We start from the raw sequence: 16,839 nt of genomic DNA, 5'->3' as shown, positions 1-16,839 counted from the left end.
CAGTAACATACCTAATGCTTCCTTAGGGGAGATACTGAGGCAATCAACATTTGGTCCACATGCAGGCTCATCTAAAAAAAGGAAACATACATTTAAAAGCACAAAACTGTAACTGGATAGATTACAAGTTCAAAAGGCCATAAAACACATGGCTTTCTGGTTAGTTGCAACAGCTTGCAGGTTTTCACAATGTAATAGATGAGGATAGACAACTTTTATTTTTGAATCGAAAATTTATTAAAATATACAGTTCTTGCTGGATGATGCTTTAATTGCCATTTTGAGGTAATGATATCCTGACTGGAGGTCACCATTTCCCAGGCAGCAAGTTCATAATATTGGTTGAATTGCAAGCAGAGGGATCAATTACAGATTCAGGAAAGAGGTTAAGAGTACCTACACATTCAAAAGTGGGTTAATTCAAGTCCAGGGGATTGGAGTGCAAATTGTGCTTGCAATGTTTTTTTTTAAAAAAGCCTTTTCTGCATACTAGTGAACTTTACGATTATTGGTGAACTTTATTGAACTCTACAATTATTTTACTGCTCTGTTTAAAAGCGAAGAATAGTCATCCCAATTTCAGTTGGGGGTATTTCAAAAACTCTTCCTGTAGCACAGATGGTAAATTTAGTAGCAAAAGGCAAATATGCCACAAGATCCATGGTTCTCACTTGCAGAAAGTATTCACTTCAGCTATAATGGTAGTAGGAACACTAATTATCCTCAATGCAAATCTCGTTTCATATTTTACTGACCTATCCTAAAACCAAAGTCATACTTCCATGACCTCACCAGAATACTCCCTTGAAAGTAGGTTGCCTAAAATGGTTACAACATTATAACTGTTGCTCCTGTCAGAGTTAATTAATGGCTTTAACATACAAAAAAAATTATTTTTTAATTTTGTACTGTATTTCATGGCCCTCGATAAAAGAGCTTCACATTGATGCAGTGCTGCCAATAAACAGTCAGCAATGGATTTCAACTTACAGTATTGGGCAACTCCAAAACTTACTATCATTTTCTTCTTGCTTTGTGTTTTCAGGTGAGGACTGCTCCAGAAGGGCAGAATCAAGGGTCTGATCTGATGACTCCATTCTGGCCGACTGGAATTAGGCATAAAGATCTCATGAAATCATAGCAGAAATACAAATGAACTCATTATGAATAATGCACTGAAGTAATTATGAGTGTTTTGTTGAATGGTAAAGCTGTATAATAAAATTAATAGCATAACAATTTATTTATATAACTTGAACAAGTAAAAACAAAATCAAAGTCTACAGAGACATTAAATCAATAAACATGGAACCACAGCAGAATATTTCATGAGATACCGCAAGCTTTGTCAATAAGATAGGTTTTAAAAGAAGAAATTAAAGGAAGTTGGGTGACAACAGAGACGAAGGAGGAAATTTCAGAGCATGGGGTATGGGCAGCTAAAACCATCACTGCTTTTGGTATGGGAAATGGAGGTGGGAGCACAGAATGATGCAAAATGGAGGATCATAGTTTGAGGAGCGTCACAAGTTTGCCAGCGGTTACAGTGAAAATCCTCATGAAATCAGTATCTTCAGAACGTGAGGTGAACATTAGACACCTGATGCTTCCTTCTCTCTCTCAGATACTAACAGACTGACCACATCTAAGACATCAAATGGACATTATCTGTCTCAAAAACCCATCTCCATGGTAATGTGAATTATATGGGCCTTGTTCGAAGTTAGAAGTGTTAATTAACTATATTCAAGACCCTGAATTTCATTCTACGTTGGATTTAAATAGACAGATTAAACTATTACTATTTACAACACCCGTAATTTTAACAGCTGTCTGGAACTTGGAGACAGAGTATCCACCATCAGCACATCCTCTCAAGTCATTATACAAAAGTGTTCCCTACTAAAGGATGTGTAACCCCTCCCATCTTTAATCTTTAGCAACTAAGCCACAAAATTTATCTTCAGCAGAATTTACAAGTCACATGACATCACACCACAGTTGTCCACAGCGCCATTCAAGTTGGAGAGAAGAGGAAGATGTAGTTATAATAGGGCACAACATAGTTAGGGGAAATAATACGGTCTTCTGCAGCACAAGAGAGGCAGGTCTAAAGGCTGTATGCCTACTCAACAAACTGTAGGACAATTATTCTAGGTTGGAGAACTTGAAATTGGAGAGGGGAGATTTGGTTGCTGTGGTCCATGTGGGTATGAACAACATAGGTACAAGTAGGAAAGAAGGTTCTGTTGTGGGATTACAAGCACTTCAAGGCTAAAGTGAATAGTAGAACCATGAAGTTAACCATATCACACAAGAGGGAGAAGGAGTTGGTCAAGAGGAAGGAAGGCCTTTTTTGACTTGCATTCTGCTCTATCATTCACTATTCCATTTGCTTTGTTGACATATTCAGTTAGCATAGAACCTCTCAAGTTCTTTGTTTACAATGCTTCCTACATACTTCATCTATTGTGCATTAACGCATTCATTTTCCATTACATATTTGCCTAGCTTCTTTTCTATATTCTAGGCAGTTTCTTAGATTCAGATTGCCTTATCTAGCTATCTGAATTTCATCAATTACATTCAATTCTTGGATTCAGGTAATAAACATCCTGGTCAACGTTTTCTACCATCCAAACATAATTGTATGAATAAATGCACACTTCTTTCCATGCTGTAATCAAGTTCTTACTAATCACCAAGTATTATTGATCAAATCAACTAATAATTATTTTCATCACTCAGCTCCATCCACAGTTAGCTGCAGTATTCAATCTGAAGAATCCTGTCAATATCCTTTCCTGTGCTAAACCTACTAGAAAAATACAAAAACTTACATTAGTATGTGAGGCAAAGAAGTCTTCAACTTTACTCGTAGGCGATAGAGGTGGGTTTTCTGTATCATCAATCCACAGCTGGAACATACCAATAAAGAAGAACATGGAACTCCTAATTTTGCTGCTGCTATATACTCAAGACAAGCATTTGTCTTTACTCCTGTTGGTATTTCTCCTTCAGTTGTGACAGGATTAATTGTTTAAACAATAATCTCTTTACAGTTCTGTTTTGAATAATTTCAAGACAATCCCAAATTTACTGGAAAGGCATAGCAGGTACATTAACATCAATAAATTGAAGAAAAAGAAAAAGTACACAATGCTGCATGTTCATGCTTTGTCAGAATTGATGACTGAAGAATAAGTATTTTGATTATTTAAACAGGGCAGATGAGTATGTACAAAACAGAGGAATCAAATTAAAAAACCTGTAAGGCACTTCACAGAAAACTTCTGAGACAATGTATTCCTGATTTCCATTTGTTACATTTACATTGTTAGTTTGATGCCAAGGTAAAGTCATTAAGCTTCCAGTATAATTCGAGTGCAGACTCAGCCCAATTCCAGGATAAAAGGTGACACTAGACAGGAGGTGCAAATGAAACGTGTTCTCATTCCTTATAAAAGTACTCAGGAAATCCATGGAATCTACACACTGCACACTCTATAAAATACCTGATCTCAAATCAAATGCTTCGAGAGAAATTCTCCATTTCCCCACTTATCATTTACATTTTCATTTTTCTGGACAGAGCTTTCTGCTAAACACAGCAGTTACACTTCAACATGTTAGTCAGATAGCAGTCAATAAATAAACATATTCTGTTAGGAATCCAAACTGTTGCCACAGGTCCCAGACTACAGGTTACTTCATTAATAACCTTCTCACTAGCATGTAAATCACCAGTATCCTCTTTCAGAAATTATTCTCCAACAATTTACTGAAAATATTTCCACGTTTAATGATAATTATCACCATTGTTTGGAAATGTTACAAGGCTCAAATCAAAGACAACTGAGCTTCATGGAATAGAAGAGACTGACTTTAATTTTAAAAATGGCCCAACAGAAAACAAGCCACATTTGGTTGCTTTGTACAATGTTGGATTGTAGATAATGACATTTCTTGGAGGGTCAGTGGGAGAATTACTGCTTTACTCAATGTTTCGAAAAAATTGATTTTGGAATATAGACTAAAATTTGAAATCTGCTAAAACTGGAAATCTGGGAATGGAAATCAATGAGCCACAATAGGACATCTATGGTCTAGATAAACAGGCAGACAGTTAGCAGCACAAATTTGAAACACGAGTAGAAGGTGAAGAATTTATACAGAAATGACAAAGGGAAGTACTACAGACTAAATGCTACAGTTTGAGTGAGCTGCACGTACAAAAGGAACTGGAAGCTGAGGTTGGCAAGACATATTGAAAGAGTGGCCAGCGAAGCAGGTGGGATCTTAGGTACACAGTTAGATGTTCTTGAGTACAAAGAATGGACGTTGTGCTGTACCTGTATAAATTTCAGGTTATGCCACAATCAGAGTATCAGTTAGCCTAATCATCAGTTCAAGGAAGCACATGAGGATCCTTGAAGGCACAGAGAAAATTCACCACAATGATTCCAGGGATAGCAACGCTAACTACAAAGGTTAGGTTAGAAAAGATGAGGTTTTTCTCCTTCGAACAAAAGTAATTGAGAGGAAATTATATACAAGTGTACAGTGCTCTGCCCAGTTAAGTAACATAAACAAAGAAAAGCAGTTCCCACTGACTGACGGTACAAGATGAATGGACACAGATTTCAGGCTTTCCAAAAGAAATGCAGGATAATGAGAAGAATTTAATTTATGTAGTGAGTAGTAATAACCTGAATTGATCGCTACCTATGAGTGATAATGGGAACTGCAGTTGCTGGAGAATCCAAGATAACAAAGTGTGAAGCTGGATGAACACAGCAGGCCAAGCAGCATCTCAGGAGCACCTCCTGAGATGCTGCTTGGCCTGCTCTGTTCATCTAGCTTCACACTTTGTTATCTTGATCTCTACCTATGAAGGTTGTGGAAGTGCAGACAATGGCCTCAAATTAAATTTGCTAGGCATGTTAGGGAAATGAATACGCTGGGACACAGAGATAGATAGGGAAAGGGACTAACCAGTCTGCTCTACTCAGAACCATCATGGACTCAATAGGCTAAACAGCTTTCCTTGGTGGCAGAATGACTGTTAGAAAAGCAAAGTACCCAGTTCACTAAAGAAAATAATGATATGGTGATAAGCACTGAAGCTAAAAAGGTGACCTGGTAAACTAAGGCAACTATCCTATTATTATTGATATTCTCTAATGTTCCTGACTTAAAAATAACCTTTCATATTAAATTTCAGTCAAATTTTTAAGCTTACCTTAGTTCCATATTTTCTAGTTGCAGCAACCGCCAGCGATCTTAGCTTCTCTCGATAAAGTTGGGCAGCACGGCTATTGTATTTTGCATTTGTGTCATTGGTGCTGCAACCATGTTGACGGAAGAAAGCATTCTATTGAAAAAATAGCATGATTTATATATGAAAGATGCAAAGTAAAGAAAACATGGATTTTATTTGCCATTACACCTGATGGATACAACACTAATACCTTCTAGAAAGGTTGAGAGTGCAAGCTAAGTACTGAGTTTGTGAAGGTAAAATGATTCAAACTAACTTGAAGTTTACAGCAGGTGGTACTATGCAGTGGGATTACCACTGACTTGTGCGATTAGAATGCTCACAGTTGGAATTTTTTTATGCTCTTGTGGGATGTGGCATTGCTGACCAGCCAGCACTTATTGCCCCTCCCTAGTTGCCCTTGAGAAGGTGGTGGTGAACTAACTTCTCGAACTGATGCAGTGCCATAGATAGGTTTACAATGCCACCAGGGAGGGAATTCCAGGATTTCGACTCAGCGACAGTGAAGGAACGGCAACATATTTCCAAGTCAGGGTAGTGAGTGGCTTGGAGAGGAACTTGCACATGACAGCATTTCTATGTATCTGATGTCCTTGTTTTTCAGATGGAAGTAGCTGCTGTCTAAGGATCTTGGGTGAATGTTTGCACTGCATCTTGTAGATTGAGTGTTATTGGAGTCGTACTCATCCAAGCAAGTGGGGAGTATTACATCACACTCCTAACTTGTGCCTTGTACATGGTGGTCCGGCTTGGGGAGTAAAGTGGTGAGATACTTGCTGGAGTATTCCTAACCTCTGACCAGCAATGGTAACAGCATTTGGATGTTGAGGTGTGGTGGTTAGATTGTCTCTTATTGGAGAAAGTCACTGTTATTTGTCACAATGTTACGTGTCAGCCGAAGACTGGATATTGTCCAGATGTGCTTGCATTCAAGTAAGAACTGTTCCAGTATCTGAGGAGTCACAACTGGGGCTAAACATTGGCAAACATCACTATTTCTGACCCAAGATAGAAGGAAGGTCATTGATGAAGCAGCTGAAGATGGTTGGGCCTAGGACACAATCCTGAACTCCTGCAGAGATGTCCTGAAGCTGAGATGACTGACCTCCAACAACCACATCCATCTTCCTATATGCTAGGTGTGACTCTAACCAGCAGACAAGTTTGCCTTCCGATTCCTACTGATCCTAATTTTGCTAGTGTTTCTTGATGCCACACTCAGTGAAAAGCAGCCTTGATTTCAAGGACTGCCACTTTCACTTCACCTCTGGAATTCAGATCTTTTGTCTCTGTTTGAACGAAGACATAAAGACATCAGGAATTGAGTGCCCGGCAGAACCCTATCTGAGCGTCACTGAGCAGGTTGTTATCAGGCAGCGCATGCTTTGCAGAGCTGTTGATGACACCTTCTATCACTTCACTAATAATTGAGAGTGCAGTGACAAAATGGTAATTGGCCATTTTGAATTTGCCCAGGCACATCCTGTACACAAAAAGCAGGACAACTGACCATATTGGTCCAGCACTGTAGTTGCACTGGAACATATTGTCTAGGGAAGCAGCAAGTTGGAGGGTATTCTCCAAAGTCTGGGCTTTGGTGAGTTTCTGCACTGCAACTTGAAGATCCTGAGTGTTATTGGAGTTGCACTCATCCAGGCAGTTGGGACACAGATACAGCCCTGGATGCATTTGACAGACAGATTGGTGAGGTTCAGGTCATGTATGTTTTTTCCTCATTGCTTTCTTCACCTGCCGCAGTCCCAATCTAGCAGCTGTGCCTTTTGGGACCTGAACTGCTGCTGGGCCACCCTTGGTGGTGGACATTAAAGTTACCCCACCCAGAGTACACTTGTGCCCCTGTCACCCTCAGAGGTTCCTTCAAGTGCTGTTCAACATGTAAGAGTACTAATTCAAAAGCTGAGAGCACATGGTAATCAGCAGAAGGTTTCCTTGCTCACGTTTACCTGATGCCATAGGACTTCATGGGGCCTAGAATCAATGTGGAATACTCCCAGGGGCAACTCTCTTCTGGCTGTGTCATCACTCCTGCTGGGCCTGTGCTGCCAGTGGGACAGGGCATATCCAGAGACGATGGCAGTGGAGTCTGGGACATCGCCTGTAGGGTATGATTCTTTGAGTAGGACTTTGACAGGCTGTTGCTCCTCTAGTCTGAGACTCCGAATTTTGGCACTAGCTGCTAGATGTCAGTAAGGACGGCTTTGCAGCGTCAACAGGACTGGGTTTGCTGTTATTTCCAGTGCCTAGTTCAATGCCAGGGAGTACATCAAGTTTCATTTCTTTGAGAGTTTGTAGCAGCTGACACAACAGAGTGGCTTTGCTAGGCCCTTTCAGAGGGAAGTTGAGAATTAACTATGTTGCTGTGGGTCTGGAGTCACATTTAGGCTAGACAAGGTGAGGAATGACAGATTTCCTTCCCTGAAAGACACAAGTGAACCAGATGGACTTTTCTTGACAAACGACAATGGTTTCATGGTTAATTTTGGATTCTTAATTCCAAATTTTTTTTAAATATAGAATTCAAATTCCATCATCTGCCGTGGCAGGATTTAAACCCGGTGTCCACAATATTAGCAGAAGTTTCTGGATTGATTGTTGAGCCATCATCTCCCTTGATTCAGTTGCAAAAGATAGTTATTTATCAAAAACTTACAATTTTGACACCAAAGCTGTTGCATTTCTATTAACGTTGTCATATGCTCATAGGATAGTGAATTACAGGATATACAGTGCTTTTATTTGTGAAAACACATTGTAAGACAAACAGGTTTTGTTATTTCTGATTTATTAGCTCTTGGGTTGCATCTACAGACACCAAGACTGTCAGTTAGAAAACACTTAGGTCAAGTTATGGTTGGAGATCTTTCATGGGCAACTGTAGAGAGCGCAGTTTCACGTAATGAATACAGACCATTACATTAGAATGATGCAATATCGAAGACATTGTCTTAAGTATGACTTTTTCCCCCTTCAGCATTCTAGTGTGAATAAATTAAGTACTATGACAATAATATTACTTCAATAATTACAGTACGTAAGAAACCTGTGACAAGCTTTTTAAAAAACCTCCCATATCAAATTTTTGTAGAAATTGTTCAAAGATAACATACACGCTTCTGCTTTTTATACTTTACATTGGTATCTTTACATTTACATTAAGTTAACTCAACCACATTAGGGGCATTTAAACAGTCCTTGGATAAGCATATGGATAATTATGGGATAGCTTAGGGGGAGGGGCTTAGATTCGTTCACAGGTCGGCGCAACATCAAGGGCCGAAGTGAGATGTTAATGTGATAACATCCCATTGATTTCTATGCTTCTATAAATTAAAGTCCTTTATCTGCAATTGATTCCTATGCAGAGACTTTAATTTATAGAAGTAAACTCTTATCTACCTACACAGAGGTATGCAAGCACTGCCCTGAAGCTTCCTGCCAGCTAGGAATTCAGTGTAAAGCTTTTGTCACTCTTTTTCTTCTCACACATCGGTATGCAGACTCTGTCTTAAGCTTCCTGACTGAATTAAAATTAGAATCAAACTGCATCCCAAAACCAGTCCAACCTGTCTCTGCCTCCCTAACCTGTTCTTCCTCTCACCCATCCCTTCCTCCCACCCCAAGCCGCACCTCCATCTCCTACCTACTAACCTCATCCCACCTCCTTGACCTGTCCATCTTCCCTGGACTGACCTATCCCCTCCCTACCACCCCACCTATACTCTCCTCTCCATCTATCTTCTTTTCTCTCCATCTTCGGTCCGCCTCCCCCTCTCTCCCTATTTATTCCAGAACCCCCACCCTATCCCCCTCTCTGATGAAGGGTCTAGACCCGAAAAGTCAGCTTTTGTGCTCCTGAGATGCTGCTGGGCCTGGGGTGTTCATCCAGCCTCACATTTTATTATCTTGGATTCTCCAGCATCTGCAGTTCCCACTATCACTGTTTCAAATAGGGTTAGGTGGGGAAAATTTGTAAAGGTGTGAAACCTCTAAAGCATGCAACTTCTGTCGCTGACAAAGGGGCCAGGGCACTGACTTTGTTCTAGCCAGACACACTGGCAACTTGAAATCAGAATCTGTCCCGGACAACAACTCGAAATCGCCTCCTGCCATTAGCAGCTACTTCACGAGCAATCGATACTATACCCTGGTCTTGGTATCCTGTCTTTGTCTGCTGTAGTAACTGTTTCATGAATCATGTCTTTTGTAAATTGTGAAATTGTTTTCTGTATCATGTCTTCTGTAAAGTATAAAAAGCGGGGACTGTCTGCTGCTCGGGGAGAATTACTTGCGAGACTCTGCATTCTGTGCCGGGTTGAGTACAGTGATTCTCCACAGCTTGTAATTGCTTGGTAATAAAAGGATTTGTGTTTTTCTAAACAGGTCAGTGTCTTGTTATTGCAGCAAGTCCGTGAGGATCTCTGAAAACGAACCTGACATTTGCGAGCAGGGTTCCAACAGGTACAGCAGTCTCACGTGGAGGACTGAATAAGTGATCGTTCAGGTGTCGGTGGAGTGAGACGGACGGGCCCGCAAGGTACGATTCACCTTGGTCTCTCTCACTAACCTGCCACCCGTGCGACCCCTCATCCCTGCGTGGCACTGTACTGACGGAACCCGAGACAACTCACGGTCTTGAACACTGCTAAATCCTAACGCCTGGAGGATCAAGTCACCAGGTAAGTAAAGAAATCCGGGAGGTTCAAGTCCCCTGGTGGCCAGGGTTAGAGTCCGCAGGTCAGTTAACTGGTAATTTTTAAAATCCAGGAGGATAGATTCCCAGTGACCGGGGGTAAAACCCTGTGTCGGGCAATAGGGAAAAGGGAGGGGGATTAGTATAAGACCTAGGTATAGTGTAGTTACAGTGTCTGTCTGTTTCAACCACCCTGCCTTAGACCGGTTGTTAAGAGGGGAAATCCCCCACGCAAAGGTCTGGGCCCTGAAGTGGGTGTTGAGACTAAGGACACTGCTGTAGTATTTAGAGATAGTAAGAAGTGAAAGCGCTAATAAAAAAAAACAGCAAAAGGGAAAATGGGACAAACACTGGATAAGTCGGGTGTCGGCACTCCTTTACATCGATTATGCCGGGATGACCCCGAAAATGAAGTACAGTACAGACACCTGTCAGCATGCTTAAACAAAAGTTGGGAAATGAGAATTGGCCATTGTGGGAGAACGTGGGATATAGATCTATGTACTAAAGCAGAAGAGGCACTGGAAAGGGTTAATGTCATTCTGGAGAAAGAGAGCTGAAGAGCTGACTGAAAAATCAAAACTGGCCAGTTGGGTGGATAATGCACGTAGGAGAGGGATCAGTGCCTGTGATAACGAGGGGAAACCAAAAACTTGGGAAGTTTTAAAACTGCAGTGTGAGGATCATGAGACGAACGAAAGGGAAAGAGTTAACCAAGAAAGGCAGGAGAGAGAACAACGAGACAAAGAACAGGGGCTAGAGCAGCAGGCCGCCTTGACAGAAAACGAAAAATCGGAGGTACCTCCTGACATATCTGGCGTGCCGATGTTGTTCCAATTTAATGACACAGATGAGCAAGACGAGGAGGACTGGGGAAGGCATCCCTCTACCCCATCGGGACCACTACCCCCTCCTCAACCCTACCCATCCTTGGCCAGTCTACATCTGCAGGCACCCCAACACTGCCATCAGTCCCAGCAACCGCCACCGTACGCTGCCCAAACTAAACCTCCCATAGAATCTCCAAGCCCTTCAGTAGGCAGCCCACATGGATCACCTGACAAACCCACGGCTTGTGCAGACCCTATCTCTGGTCGTACCAGATCTAAAACTAAACAAACAGGAAACAGGATGCAGACCAGGCCGTTAGTGAACAAAAGGAGGGACGACAGGGTCTTTTTAAAACCCATAAGAGAAGCCCGGGAAAACAAAAGTCCTGGGTGCAGCCTACTTGACCCTCTAACACCTGTTTACAGTTTCCAGGCAACTCCACAAGTAGCGAAGAATATGATAGTCCCAACTCACATGCAGAGGATAGTGAATGTGAGGACAGAGTTTGGAAGGGACCCTCGAATAGCCATCCCCTAAAGAAGGACCCCTGTAAGAAAACAAAATCACCAGCAATTCCCTAATCGCACGGTCCCTCACCCGAGCCCAACACAAGGGGGTCAAAATGCAATACAAGTCTGTGCCCCTTGGAAGCCACAAAAGATGTGTTTAATTATGTCAAGGGCCCCCAATCGAAAGACTAACCCAGAAGATTTTATAGATTACATCCTAGGCACTATTCAAGTGTACCAAGCTAGCCCCCAAGCTCTCTTTAGCCAGTGCTGCATCAATTCTGCACTCTCCAGCCTCGGGGTCAGTCCCAGGAACTTGACCTCCCTCAACCCTATCTGTGCCTTCTTAGGGTTTACCTTCAACCCGCTCTTGCACAGGAGTTGTAACAACTCTCTAAGTAGGGGGCCATGTTCCTCACTATTGTCTGTGAACAACAGGATGTCGTCCACGTACTGTATAAGCCAGTCAGGCTCACTGAAATCTTTTAAACAGTCTGCCATACACTGGTGGAGAATGCTGGGGGTATAATGGAAACCCTGTGGCAGACAACACCACGTGTACCGTTGCCCTTTAAAAGTAAATGCAAATTTGTACTGGTCCTGCCAAACCAGGAGAGACCAGAAACCATTCAAGATATCCAGCACTGTGAAATTCCACCCACCCCCACCGCTCTAAAGGCAGGAGAGCGCCTTTCCATCAATGGCACTCGCCATTGTTTTAAAATTCACGCCCAATTCTCCAGGTAATGGATACTTCTTGAAACTGCCGGTTGCCGTTTCTCCCACAGCTGTGGCCCCGGCGGGGGGGTAAATTCACGCCCAATTCTCCAGGTAATGGATACCTCTTGAAACTGCCGGTTGCTGTTTCTCCCACAGCTGTGGCCCCGGCGGGGTTCACAACCACTTATCCAGGTAATTGATACCTCTTGAAACTTGCTGTTACTCCCACAGCTGTGGCTCCGCTGGGTCGTAGGGCCCACCTGCAACATTAATTCTTTCTTTGCCCAAGAATTTTTGTGTATGGTACATTTGGTGAATTTTTTTTAGCATGTATAAATCCAACTCTTGCTTTGTAATTTTTTAAACGAACTAGAGTTTTCTTCCCCTCCTGCCACTCTCTCTCTAAGTTCAGGACACCATTGCAATGTTAGTGCCCATACTGCCTCGCTGGTTCAGCCTGGTAAATGGGATATAGTGACACTGTGCAAATGAGACATGACAGAGCAGAGATTCCTCCTGTGCACTCACTCTGTTGCCCTTCCTCCTGACTGATAGCAGTCATCATGCGGAGTGGGTATTGAAACTGCCCTACCCCATGTGGTACTACATCACTTACACACGCACAGACATCATACTGAAACTGACAGGTTTACAACAGGCCCTTTAAACTTGAATTATAACGACCAGTTGTCTACTACTCCACTTGTCTGGACACTGTAGCTCAGGGATTACCCCCCTTGTTCCCAGATTCTCCCTGCGATTTGTTCCTTATCCCTGTGATTTGTTCCTTATCTCTTCCTGCTCCACTATTAACCCAGCCACATTTCTGAGTGAACCCCCACATGACTGCCTGCTGGGGAACCAATTTCTAACCTCTCCCCGCCCGGCCCTTACTGATGCCCCACTCCCTTCTCCGGACCTAGTGTGGATTTTTAACGTCCTCGGGTACACCCATCCAGGATTCCCTGTCTGTTGAAAACCTCTAGGCAATCCTCCTCCCTAACAGTTTCATACTTAAAACTAAAAATTGGCTATTATCAAATGCGCTGCCCATGCCTCTGCTAATTCTACAGTTACTCGGGGCAACGCTTGGGCTGATCTGGCTGCTAAACAGGCTGCTGCAGACCAAATTTTTATTATACCTTCTATGAACAAGCAGACGGTAAATCGCACGCCTTCAGACAAGACGGGCATGCCAGATATGGTCACTGTTCGGCACTTTCAGGGGGACGCCTCTGCTTCTGAAAAGAATATTTGGAAGGCGCATGGATGTTTGCATTCTGCGTCCTCAGGGCTTTGGGTTACCCCAGTCGGCCAAGTGTGTGTATCTGATACTTTATCACCTATGCTTGTTGACTGTCTGCATTCTGACACCCACCTTGGCAGGGAGGGAACGAGTGGTATTATGCTCCGTCCTGGTGGCACCCCAGACTGACTGAGGCAGCCCAGTCTCATACAGCATCTTGTCTCACAGGCCAATATGGATCAGGGGGTGAGATGCTCACCAGGAAAAACACCCTTGACAGGTGGACCATTTGAATGTATTCAGCTAGATTTTATTGAACTGCAACGCGTAAACTGTTACAAATATTGTCTTGTCATTGTAGATGTATTCAGTAGGTGGATAGAGGCTTTCCCAGCGACAAACAACAAAACCTCAACAGTAGTAAAACTGTTATTAACCGAAATAATACCAAGGTTTGGAGTGCTGCGACAAACTAGTTCGGACAACGGCCCTCACTTTGTAGGGAAAATTAATAAGGAACTGTGAGATACATTACGCATCCAACAACAATTCCACTGTGACTACCACCCTCAGGCAGCAGGGATCGTAGAGAGAGCCAATGGAACACTTAAAACTAAACTGACCAAGTTGACATCAGAAACTGGCCTTAATTGGTTAAAGGTTTTGCCATTAGCCTTGTATCACAGGTGAATAACACCCCATTTTACTACTAGGCTCTCAGCAGCAGAAATAATCAATGGCCGACCCAGCAGAACACCCTGGGATGCCAATACCAGCCCACCCACCCAAATTGACCTAAATGTGATGGGAGAAGAAATGCAAAGGTACTTCCGACAACTAACATCATCTTTAAAGTTTCTCCATTTGCAGGTGAAGTGCACCTTCGGACCACCTCCGCAGACACTGGAACAATACCTCGAGATTCAGGATCGATCTTCGTGGCTGCAGATTGGAGATTTTGTACTTGTCCAGGACTGGGGTCGCCCTAAGCTTGGACCAAGGTGGAAAGGACCGTACCAAGTGTTTCTTCAGACTCCGACAGCTCTTAAAGGACAGAATCGCTGGATCCATTTAAGTGACTGTAAACGATGGATTTCCTCATCGGCGTGCAGTTTACCATTGGACTGAATGTTATTCTGCCCATGCATGGCCAGCAGGACCATCTGTTTTATAAAACACACATCCGGCTGCACGGGAAACGGACAGCATGTTACCCACTAGCAGGTCTGTAGAAGCATTATTTGTGGCAACGTCTGCCTGGAACCCTAGTCAGCTTTATGAAAAAGAGTATTCCTGTAAGCCTTGCCGAGGGGAGAGGGGAACGTGGACAAGGGGTGTGCAGGGTACATGTGTGAAACTGGTAGTTAGTGGCCTCCCTGGTTGTGGGGACACTAGACCTGGGCATGGTAAGAAAGGGGATAACTGTACAGGTCCCAACATCTATCTGTTTTGCTTTACTGGAACTGGGACTTCTTGTGTGCCTACTTGAGTTACTAACCACCCCCAAAATGTTTCCTGGCCTCATCGGTGCAAAAAGAGAAATTGCACCACTAGAGGCAGATTGTTGAACTGCCCCTGCTTGAAATCTAAGCCCATAACTGTGACCCCGGGCACACAGTGGACTTCTGGGGACTGCAATGGCACTCATGTAAAAAATGACTATGGCTCATTTCCACTTAACTCCGCAAATTTCCATCCACATAAGGGTCAGTCCTCATGGCACAGCTATCAAGAAATACGGGAGTCTGTTACCGGGCAAAAAAAGGGATTTGTTTTCCTCCTTAACGGGACCTTCACTACTGCCACTCCAACTCTGCCAGTGCTGTTTGCTGTTGGGACCATTGGGCCCCTCACTGTCCCTTGTCCCCAACAAGCCCGAATTCAACGGCGAATTGTCACACGCTTCCTGAGCCGTGAGTTTTGCGCTGCATGGCAGAACCCAGTTGCCTTGGGATCTTCCTGAGGATACGGCTTCCTGGGAACTGTCAGCTTGGGAGGCTCCCCTGGGGTGGTGGCCGCAAAGAAAATCGGAATTGCCTTATATGTGAACTCACCGCCCTGGGAAACAGCACAATGACGGCATTGGAGGCAGTCAACCAAGAATTGGCTGAACTTCGGCTCTATGCTCAGCAAGCCCGGTATGCAGTGGACTATCAGCTGGCTCAGCAAGGAAGAGCATGCACTATTATAGGGGACAAGTGCATTACCCACGTCACCAACGAATCCTACAACATTACCCAGGCTATCCAAGCCATACAGGGGCAGTTGGAACAGTACAGTGAGGGACCCCGGCCTGGAGAGGGTTTGTTGGGATGGCTTATGGGCAGTTCTTGGGGCTCATATTAGCTGCATGGGTTAGTTGTTCTAGTGGTTGTCATTGCTACCTGCTGTACATTTATGGCATGCCTGAACCCTTGCTGCAGATTTGTGTTTGACAGGCTGGCAGCTCCCTTCTCGGCCCCGTTATAGGTTATCATGAAATGATAAAAGGAGGGAATGAGATGTTAATGTGATAACATCCCATTGATTTCTATGCTTCTATAAATTAAAGTCTTTTATCTGCATTTGATTCCTATGCAGAGGCTTTAATTTATAGAAGTAAACTCTTATCTACCTACACATAGGTATGCAGGCACTGCCCTGAAGCTTCCTGCCAGCTAGGAATTCAGTGTAAAGCTTTTGTAACTCCTTTTCTTCTCACACATCGGTATGCAGACTCTGTCTTAAGCTTCCTGACTGAATTAAAGTTAGAATCAAACTGTTTCAAATAGGGTTAGGTGGGGAAAATTTGTAAAGGTGTGAAACCTCTAAAGCATGCAACTTCTGTCGCTGACAAAGGGGCCAGGGCACTGACTTTGTTCTAGCCAGATACACTGGCAACTTGAAATCAGAATCTGTCCCGGACAACAACTCGAAATCGCCTCCTGCCATTAGCAGCTACTTCACGAGCAATCGATACTATACCCTGGTCTTGGTATCCTGTCTTTGTCTGCTGTAGTAACTGTTTCATGAATCATGTCTTTTGTAAATTGTGAAATTGTTTTCTGTATCACGTCTTCTGTAAAGTATAAAAAGCGGGGACTGTCTGCTGCTCGGGGAGAATTACTTGCGAGACTCTGCATTCTGTGCCGGGTTGAGTACAGTGATTCTCCACAGCTTGTAATTGCTTGGTAATAAAAGGATTTGTGTTTTTCTAAACAGGTCAGTGTCTTGTTATTGCAGCAAGTCCGTGAGGATCTCTGAAAACGAACCTGACAGAAGGGCCTGTTCTGCACTGTATCGTTCTATGTTCCATGTCTCAGTACGATCAAAGAAATTTAAGATCTCTGCCACCTTCTCAATCGGAATTTAATACTTCCAACATGATTCAGGGACTTGAGCTGATTGGTATTGTTGTAGGCAAGATACCTCACATCTTCCTTGTGCTACTGTTACAGCAATACAGTGTAAAGAAAATTAGGCTTTGTAAGTGTTTCTGCAAACCTTCTGTAAAGTACAAGCCTCCAAAAGCAAAATAGTTATCAACCAGCAGTTAAGAAAT

The 16,839-nt window shown here is 43.2% G+C and overlaps 1 protein-coding gene across 3 annotated transcripts in view; it reads right to left on the bottom strand.

The window, feature by feature from the left end:
* The window catches only part of LOC125461042 (ADP-ribosylation factor GTPase-activating protein 3-like), a 62,322-nt gene that overhangs the window by 27,513 nt on the left and 17,970 nt on the right, over positions 1–16,839 (bottom strand). For all 3 annotated transcript variants that reach the window (XM_048549355.2, XM_059652399.1, XM_048549356.2), the window contains exons 4-7: positions 5,243–5,374; positions 2,841–2,918; positions 1,016–1,106; positions 12–71 (exon numbers count right to left, since the gene is read on the bottom strand). In XM_048549355.2, the coding sequence (XP_048405312.1) occupies positions 12–71; positions 1,016–1,106; positions 2,841–2,918; positions 5,243–5,374 (361 nt within the window). The remainder of the gene's footprint in view (positions 1–11; positions 72–1,015; positions 1,107–2,840; positions 2,919–5,242; positions 5,375–16,839) is intronic.

Source organism: Stegostoma tigrinum, chromosome 18, assembly GCF_030684315.1.
Source record: "Stegostoma tigrinum isolate sSteTig4 chromosome 18, sSteTig4.hap1, whole genome shotgun sequence".
Classification (NCBI taxonomy): Eukaryota; Metazoa; Chordata; class Chondrichthyes; order Orectolobiformes; family Stegostomatidae; genus Stegostoma; species Stegostoma tigrinum.
The sequence above is the reverse complement of the archived record's forward strand: the minus strand, read 5'-3'. Positions and strand labels throughout refer to the sequence as shown.